At 48.5% G+C, this 10251-nt stretch overlaps 1 protein-coding gene across 1 annotated transcript in view; it reads right to left on the reverse strand.

The window, feature by feature from the left end:
- Window positions 1-9349, reverse strand: part of BSDC1 (BSD domain containing 1) — a 67593-nt gene extending 58244 nt beyond the window's left edge. Inside the window, exons 1-2 of the mRNA XM_040424574.1 lie at window positions 9287-9349; window positions 8682-8742 (exon numbers count right to left, since the gene is read on the reverse strand). Coding sequence (XP_040280508.1) covers window positions 8682-8742; window positions 9287-9297 — 72 coding nt within the window. The 5' untranslated portion in view covers window positions 9298-9349. The remainder of the gene's footprint in view (window positions 1-8681; window positions 8743-9286) is intronic.
- Window positions 9350-10251: the final 902 nt, after the last annotated feature.

Raw genomic sequence — 10251 nt, forward strand, 5'->3', positions numbered from 1 at the left:
TCGTGTACATGAGCCCTTAAGCAACTTCTACATTTCACAGAGGTGGAAAATGGACAAAGGTTTCACATTTTTTGCAAATATGGCTTACACCAAAATGTGCACCTTCTCCATGCCAGTATACCATGTTTCTGCCATAAAGTCACTGATAAATTCCCTTCTTTGTACCCATGTCCCCTGCTTCTAATATATCTACTAGTGTTGGTCGAGCACCAAAGTGCTCGGGTGCTTGAGTAGAACACCTCGGGATGCTGGGGTGCTCTACCGAGCAACCGAGCACAATGGAAGTCAATGAGAGAACCCAAGCATTAAACCAGGCACCCGCTGCTCGGAAGAGGGGAGGGTGTCTGCTTCATAGGAAAAAGGCAGAAATTGATAGAAACACCACTGAAATGATTCGGGAACAGCATGTGGAGGATGTCTGGATGCATCTTGGACTTCCAAGTCGCTGCTGGGAACGATGTTGTCCGAGTAGTATGCCACTTTTACAGACTGACAATAATACGCACAAAACCGAACATAAAATTGATTTTAGAGGAAAAAAATTGTTAGGAAACATTCTTTCCTGTATATTTACTTGTATATAAAGTGCAAGTGCTGCCAAAAATTAAAAGGAACCGGCACTCCAATACACCCTTTGTTACACATAAAGGAGGGCATCATACACACCCTTGAAAAATTATGATTGCTGGCCTGCTGGTGACCCTCAACAACATTAGGAGCAAGGGCCTGCTGGTGACCCTCTAAAACATTAGGGGTGAGGGTCTGCTGCCGAGCTGACCATCTAAAAAATGTTGTGGGCTAGGGCCTGCTGCCGAACTGACCATCTAAAAAATGTTGTGGGCTAGGGCTTGCTGCCGAACTGACCATCTAAAAATTTAGGGTTGAGGGTCTGCTGCTGAGCTGACCCTCTAAAACTGAGATGCTCAACCTGCGGCCCTCCAGCTGTTGCAAAACTACAACTCCCAAGATGCCCCAATAGCTGTAGGCTGTCCAGGCATGCTGGGAGTTGTAGTTTTGAAACAGCTGGAGGGCCGCAGGTTGGGCATCCCTGCTCTAAAACATTAGGAGCGAGGGCAGCCTAATTAGCATGTTGATATGATGGCGGAGGACGAGAAAAGGGAGATTGAACCATATACCCTTTTTAGGGGTGGAAGGGGTGCATGGAAATACAGTGTATTCAATACACCTCTGGTGGAGTAGAGAAGTCAGGGGCAATCCAGGCCTTGTTCATTTTGATAAGAGTCAACCGGTCAGCATTTTTAGTTGAAAGGCGGATGCGCTCATCAGTTATTATGCCCCCAGCAGCACTAAACACACGCTCTGACAAAACGCTGGCGGCGGGGCAGGCCAGCACCTCATAGGGGTAGAGCGCCAGTTTGTGCCACGTGTCCAGCTTTGACACCCAATAGTTGTAAGGCACAGAGGGATCACTGAGGAAGCTGACACGGTCTGCTACGTACTCCTTCACCCTCTTCCAAAATTTTTCCCTCCTTGTGACACTAGGCCGCGCATCAGGCTGAGTGTGCTGGCGGGGTGTCATGAAACTGTCCCAGGCCTTGGAGAGTGTTGCCCTGCCTCTGTTGGACCTGCTGTGTGTTCCCCTCATCTCCCCTCCTCAGTTGGCCAAGGAACTATGTACTCTGCCGCCAGCGTTGTCAGCTGCAAATTTTTGGAGCAATTTTTCCACAAAGACCTTCTGGTATTGCACCATTTTGCTCGTCCTCTCCACCACAGGAATGAGAGATGAGAAGTTATCTTTGTAGCGGGGGTCGAGAAGGGTGAATAACCAATAATCGGTATTGGCCAAAATGCGTACAACGCGAGGGTCACGGAAAAGGCAGCCTAACATAAAGTCAGCCATGTGTGCCAGAGTCCCAACAGACAAGACTTCGCTGTCCTCATCAGGAGGATGACTCTCAATCTCCTCTTCCTCCTCTTTTACCCATCCACGCTGAACAGATGGAATAAAACTTCCATGGGAACTACCCTCTGTAGCGGAAGCAACCGCCTCCTGCTCCTCCAATTCACGCTGAGAAGACGAACTGAGGGTGGTCTGGATATCACGCTGTGTACTTTCTTCCCCCATTTCCACCTCTTCCACATGCAAAGCGTCCGCCTTAATTGTGAGCAGCGAGTGTTTGAGTAGACATAGAAGTGGGATGGTTACGCTGATAATAGTGGCATCGCCGCTTACCGTCTGTGTTGATTCCTCAAAGTTGCGTAAAACCTCCCAGAGGTCAGACATCAATGCCCACTCGTCGTTTGTGAAGAGCGGAAGCTGACTGGAAAGGCGACGACCATGTTGCAGCTGGTATTCCACTACTGCCCTCTGCTGCTCACAAAGCCTGGCCAACATGTGGAACGTGGAGTTCCGATGCGTGCTCACGCCACACAACAGTCGGTGAGCTGGCAATTGCAAACGCTGCTGCAGCGTTGCCAGACCGGCGGAAGCTGTCGATGACTTGCGGAAAAGGGTACACAAGCGGCGCACCTTCACCAGTAGCTCAGGCAAATTGGGGTAGGTTTTGAGAAACCGCTGAACCACTAGGTTGAACACATGGGCTAGGCATGGGATGTGTGTGAGCTTGCCGAGCTCCAAAGCCGCCACCAAGTTACGGGCATTATCAGACACAACCATGCCTGGTTCTAGGTTGAGTGGCGAGAGCCACAGCTCAGTCTGGTCCCTTATTCCCTGCCACAGATTGGCGGCTGTGTGCTGTTTGTCACCTAAGCAGATCAGTTTAAGCTCGGCCTGTTGCCGCTTCCCCACTGCAGTGCTACACTGCTTTCAGCTACTGATTGATGTCTCACTGGTGCTGCAAGATGATAATTCAGAGTTGGAAGTGGAGGAGAAGGCAGAGGAGGAGAAGGGGGGGTTGCAGCCACTAACATAGGTGGTGGTGGAAACCCTGATGGAAGTAATGCCCGCAATCCTTGGCCTCGGTAGCACCTGTGCCATCCCAGGGTACGACTCGCTCCCGGCCTCCACAACAATCACCCAGTGTGCAGTCAGGGAAATGTAGCGTCCCTGGCCAAATGCACTTGTCCATGTGTCAGTCATTAAGTAGACCTTCCCAATAACTGCGTTGGTCAGGGCACGGGTGATGTTATGGAACACATGCTGGTGTAAGGCTGGGACTGCACACCGTGAAAAATATTGGCCATCAGGCTGCGGAAAGCCTCAGTGTCCACAAGCCTAAATGGCAACATTTCCAGGGCCAGCAATTTGGAAAGGTGTGCAATTAGTGCTATGGTCTGTGGGTGGGTGGATGGGTATTTGCGCTTTTGTTCAAAGGCCTGGGGTATAGACATCTGTACGCTGCGCTGGGACACAGAAGTGGATGTGCTAGCTGATGGTGCTTGTGAAGGTCCAGGTGCATGCCAGGAGGCATCCGGGCCTGCGTCTTGGACAGGTGATTGGCCAGCACGTAACACAGGGGAAGAGAAGGCAGTGGTGTGACCCGCAGACACTGGTTGTGGACCCAGGCCTTCGGCCCACCTATTAGGGTGCTTGGATGTCATGTGGCGGATCATGCTGGTGGTGGTGAGGTTGCTAGAGTGCACTCCCCTGCTCATTTTGGTACGGCACAGGTTGCAAATGACAATTCTTTTATCGTCTGCACTTTCCTCAAAAAAGCGCCAGACTGCGGAACACCTACCCCTTGGCAAGGGAGAGTGCCGCAAGGGGGTGGCCTTTTGCGGGCCTGTTTGGTGTGGCCCGCCTTCTCCCTTTTGCCACCTCACTGCCTCTTCCAGCCTGTTGTGGTGCTGCGGATCCCTCCCCCTCTGTACTGCTGTCCTCGCTCGGCTTGCCACCTTCCCAAGTTGGGTCAGTGACTTCATCATCCAGCACCTCCTATTCCACTTCCTCACTCTGGTCATCCTCCTGACTAGTTGACCTAACAACCTCAGTTATTGACAACTGTGTCTCATCCTCATCATCAACCTCTTGAGATACTAATTGCCATTGACTTATTGGCAACTGTGTCTCATCATCATCATCCACCTTGTGAAACACTAATTGCCATTCCCCACCGTCATCTTCTTCTGACTGTGGATGCTCCAGAGTTTGGGAATCAGGGCACAAGATCTCCTCATGTCCCTCTTCAACTGGGCTTGGTGAGAGGCCCAAATTAAGGAATGGCAATGAAAACAGCTCCTCGGAATATCCAAATGTGGGATCACTTGTTTGCCAATACTCTCCATGGTGGGTGGAAGGAGTATCAGGGTGAGGATTCTGTTGACCAGACTCTTGGCTACTGAGACTGGACTTTGTGGAAAACAGGGTGGTGCATAACCGACTGGAAGCATTATCTGTTGCAATCCAACCGACTACCTGTTCGCACGGGTCTGACTTCAAGAGTGGTGTCCTGCGCTGCCCTGCAAACTGGGACATGAAGCTAGGTATCGTGGATGATTGTTTTTCTTGTGCTCTGACAGCAGGCACAGTTTCACCGCGCCCAGGGCCACGGCCTCTGCATGCACCATCAGCAGCACGGCCACTTCCCGGTCCCTTACTGTTCGCCTTGTGCATATTAAATGGTATATATGCTTGCAAGTATGTCACACGTACAGTAGCGCAGGTTTAGTAAGTGTATGCCCCAATAAAGTACACAGAATGTCACAGATATTTTTAGGATGCGCACACGTTAAACAGGAGGTATAGTGCAAGTAATGTCGCTGTCACCGCCGCCTAATTACACTAAATTAATGTCACTGATATTTCGGATACGCAAACATTATACAGATGTAGAGCAGGTAACGTAACTGTCTGCAGCAGACACCGACTACAGAAAAAGTACACTGGATGTCACATATATTTTTAGGCTGCGCACACGTTACACAGGAGATGTAGCGCAGATAATGACACTGTCACCAGCGGTGAAAAAAATTGCACTGAATGTCACTGATATTTCGGATGCGCTAACGTTATACTGGAGATGTAGAGCAGGTAATGTCTCTGCCACCAGCAGCAAAAAATTTTTTACTGAATGTCACAGATATTTCGGATACGCAAACGTTACATAGGAGATGTAGCGCAGTTAATGTCGCTGTCTGCAGCGGCCAAATAATTGCAAGTTATTTAGTGCAGGTTGCGCTAAAAATATATATTGTTGCCACACACAATAGTCCTTAAAAGGACTTTTTGGTCTATAACAAGTATAAAAACGAAAATATTGCTATTTCAATTCCTACACTATCTCTCCCTTCTGCTCTCCAGCTCTCTCTGACTAATACTGAGCCAAACACGAGTCATCGGGTGCTATATAGCACCCAATGACGCGTTCCAGCCAGCCAATCACTGTAATGCCAGCAGCCAATATGGCTATGGTATTACAATGAATGGCAGTACTTATCCGCATGATTATTGGCTGTGTAGCAGCCAACAAACGTGCAGGGAGGAGACTCTAGCATCGCGCTTGAGCACACGCGGTATTCGTCCGAACACCGCGATGCTCGAGCCAAACTAGTGTTCGGCCAAGCATGTTCGCCCAACACTAATCTTTACCCATCTTTCCATACTTATTTACAAGAAGAGCTGTGCCAGTAAGACACACTTGGTACCTCCTGTGAGACCCCAAATAAGACCCCATTCAGACGACCGTATGGCAATTGTGTGTTGTGGACCACAAAGAGCAAGTCCGCAAAACACGGGCACTGGCCGCGTGAACTCCGTGCTGCGATGTGAACCTACTGACTTGAATGAGTCTGCGATCCGCAACATACAGCAAAAGATAGGAGATGTCCTAACTTTTGTTATGCAGAGGCACGTACCTGAAAGCTCACGGAAGGGCTTCTGAGTCTGTCTGTGGGCTTCGGATCGCAAAGGATGGAACATGTCCTATCTTTTGGCGTATGTTGCCGATCCATTAAAGTCAATGGGTCCGCACCTCAGCAGGGAGTTCACACTGCCAGTGCCTTTTGCGGACCTTCTGTTTGCAGTCTGCATCATGGGCACGGCGGTCATATGGTCGTCCGAATAGGGCTTAAGTGACGTTGTAATTAATAGTCTAATTATTAAAAGGTGTAATGGATTACGGTATTTTTCGCTTTATTGGACGCACTATTTGCCCCCCAAAAGTGGGGGGAAAAAGGCAGTGCGTCTTATAAAGCTTATGGTGCGCTTTTTAAATGTCTGACACTGATACATTGCCGGTCGCTATGCTGCACAGCGCGGCCTGCGATGTATCAGTGGGGAGGGAGGAGGGGCTGGAGGCCGGCAACTGCCGTTTCACACACGGCGGGGCCCGGTACAGTCACTGTACTCCATTACATCGGGCCCCGCTCACAGCATTCTTCATATGTAAAGTCCATTCATGTAATCTTCAAGCAGTGGCTCTCCTTTAAACTAGCGCAATCCTCTGTAGTAGTACTCACTATCAAAGCGGCAGGCAGGCCGGCAGCGTAATGTGACTCACTCACTCATTCACGTTCCTGCTTCATTAATGAAGTGGGAGGAGCATGACCGAGTGAGTGACGTCACGCGCCAGCCGGACCGCTGCTTTAAAAGTAAGTACTGTTACAGAAGAAATCAGAGCCATTGCTGGAGCATTACACAAAAAGATTTTGCACATAAAGACTGCTGTGAGCGGGGCCCGGTGGTGTAATGAGGGTCACTATTCACACAGGGACAATATACTGTGACCAGCATAAGATCATCTTGTCCCTGTGTGAATAGTGACCCTCATTACATAAGATGCTATGTGTGTCATCCACACATCTCCCCCCCCCCATAACAGTGCGTCATCCCCAGATCCCCCCATAACAGTGCGTCATCCCCAGATCCCCCCATAACACTGCGTCATTCACAGATCCCCCCATAACACTGCGTCATCCACAGATCCCCCCATAACACTGCGTCATCCACAGATCCCCCCATAACACTGCGTCATCCACAGATCCCCCCATAACACTGCGTCATCCACAGATCCCCCCCATAACACTGCGTCATCCACAGATCCCCCCATAACACTGCGTCATCCACAGATCCCCCCATAACACTGCGTCATCCACAGATCCCCCCATAACACTGCGTCATCCACAGATCCCCCCCATAACACTGCGTCATCCACAGATCCCCCCCATAACACTGCGTCATCCACAGATCCCCCCCATAACACTGCGTCATCCACAGATCCCCCCATAACACTGCGTCATCCACAGATCCCCCCCATAACACTGCGTCATCCACAGATCCCCCCCATAACACTGCGTCATCCACAGATCCCCCATAACACTGCGTCATCCACAGATCCCCTATAACACTGCGTCATCCACAGATCCCCCCATAACACTGCGTCATCCACAGATCCCCCCATAACACTGCGTCATCCACATATCCCCCATAACACTGCGTCATCCACATATCCCCCATAACACTGTGTCATCCACATATCCCCCATAACACTGTGTCATCCACATATACCCCCATAACACTGCGTCATCCACATATCCCCCCATAACACTGCGTCATCCACATATCCCCCCATAACACTGCGTCATCCACATATCCCCCCATAACACTGCGTCATCCACAGATCCCCCCATAACACTGCGTCATCCACAGATCCCCCCATAACACTGCGTCATCCACAGATCCCCCCATAACACTGCATCATCCACAGATCCCCCCATAACACTGCATCATCCACAGACCACCATTAGTTCAAAACCCACCAAAAGCACAACTTTTGATTCAAAATATTTTTTTCTTATTTTCCTCCTCAAAAATCTAGGTGAGTCTTATAAAGCGAAACATACGGTAATCATTAACAGCATATCCACTACCCAAATAGTGACCTGTGGAAGAAGTGTTGGACCGAGCCCAGGTCTAATTTGTGGATGATACGGGCGCATTCAGGGGCAGCACAATGTATAGATATATTCAACAGTGGGCGTTAGGCCTCATTCACACATATGTGGACCACGGGCCGTGAAAACCCATCCTGCTGAGTGCACGAACGCATGGCGTCATTGGTTGCTATGACGCCGTGCAATTCGTGCAGCGCTGTACAGTAATACACTTGTATGATCTATACCAGTGTATTACTATACATCGGCGGCACGAAGCGCACAGTGTCATAGCAACCAATGACGACATGCGTTCGTGTACTCAGCAGGATGGGTTTTCATGGACCGTGGTCCACGTATGTGTGAATGAGGCCTTACACTGAGGGTTAAAAGAACTCCAAATTAGGACTGAGAGTAGAGTAGTGGTCATCTGGGCGACTGCAGCCAATCACTGGCTTCAGCAGTTATGTGCCAATCAGGAACATGTCACCGCTGAAGCCAGTGAATGGCTTCAGAGGTTCATGTGACCACGGATGGAAAGTCAAAATTCAAATCCACCTGGACTAGAAGTAGAAGAGATGGGAGCCTCAGCACTAGAACTAATAGGCATTCAAAATGTGTTTTTGTTTTTCTTCTTGCAAACAGTTTCCCAAGTCTCTCTAAATACATTTTTGGATCTCTTAATACAGCTCATATAGGATAGAAAAAAAAAAAAAAAATATATATATATATATATATATATATATACCCTGCCCATTATCTGTTTAAGAAGGCACTGGTGCTCCTGTCAAACAGGTTCCAGGTGTGGGACCCTATGCTAATGACCTATCCTGAGAATAGGTCATCAGTCACAAACAGTTGGATAACCCCTTTAAGCAATGGCTACATACCTTGTCTCGTACGTTAGTGTAGCTCTGGTGTAACCAGCTCCTCCACCAACCCCCGTCCTCCCTGCCAAACAAATCACAAGTGGTTAGGTAAATGTACACCAAGAAATGGCAACACAGACAGACTGTTACGTACAAACGTAGCAGAGTAGAGTTTATCACTTTGGAGAATTCATCACAATGTCTTGTGTGGTTTTACTAAATCTAAGGAGATATTGTAATAGCAGCACACAGAACACATTCAGCTCTGCTACATCTGAAGATAGTACTGTGTTTCTATAATACATGATACGTTTGTTCAGAGGGCTTGTTCACATTGCACACCTAGCTGTGCCATGGCAGCCTGGGGCACATGACCAGTACATATACACGAGATCATTCTTATAGAGAAGCAAGCAGAACACATCTCCAAGTATAGAGACACTAGGCTTGTCCGACATATGCGAGCTATGGAGACTCTGCAGGCACAGGACTGTGAAGCGCCACCATCTATGTACATAGGGTGACCGTGTGGAAGACCTGGCCCCTCCTGCCTAGGAATAAGCTATGGTCACAGAGCAGGATAAACAAGCCGTACGGAAAAGCCGAAAGCAAAACACCATTCTCACCCTTCCGCCATGTCGGCTGCGTGACATCACCAATATTTACCGACCTCTGACCCCTAATTCCGGCAACACCACAGCGGAAGTGTGTAGGCGGCCGCTCGCGGTGGGGCTGTGCTGCCACCTGGCTGTAAGGAGGCGTACTGCGCGGCGCTGTGTATACTGGCTCTATACTATATCGGATGAAGCATAAACATAAAGTACCTAAATAACCAGAACCTCTAAATATATACATAACCCAAACCAGACCCTAAAAAAAGTGCACAAAATAAAAACATATCCCAAACCAGACCTTCAATAAATACATACCCCAATGCGGGTCCTAAACAATCACATACCCCATACCTGACCCTCTAAATAAAAACACACCAAACTAGACCCTCAATAAAAGCATGTCCCAAAAAGATGCTCTAAATAAAACCTACCTCAAATCAGACCGTAATCTACACGCCCCAAACCCCACCCTCTCAATAAATGTATACCTTAAAAAAAGACCATCTAAAAATACATACCCCCAAACCAGACCCTCTAAATAAGGCCTCATGCACACGACAGTATGTATTTTGCTTTCTGCAAAAAACGGATCCGCAAAAAATAAGGATGACGTCTGTGTGCATTCCATATTTTGCGGAACTGAACAGCTGGCCCCTAATAGAACAGTCCTATCCTTGTCCGTAATGCGGACAACAATAGGACATGTTCTATTTTTTTGCGGAACGGAAATACGGACATGTGGAAACAGAATGCACACGGAATAACTTCAATTTTTTTAGCGGACCTATTGAAATGAATGGTTCCATATACGGTCTGCAAAAAAACGGAAGGGACACGGAAAGAAAATACGTTTGTGTGCATGAGCCCTAAATATGTACACCACACCAGACCCTCTAAATAAATGCATACCCCAAAACTGACCCTCTAAATAATTACATACTCCAAACCAGAGCCTCTAAATAAATATGTACCCCACA

This window comes from Bufo bufo, chromosome 3 (genome assembly GCF_905171765.1).
Source record: "Bufo bufo chromosome 3, aBufBuf1.1, whole genome shotgun sequence".
In the NCBI taxonomy this organism is placed as follows: Eukaryota; Metazoa; Chordata; class Amphibia; order Anura; family Bufonidae; genus Bufo; species Bufo bufo.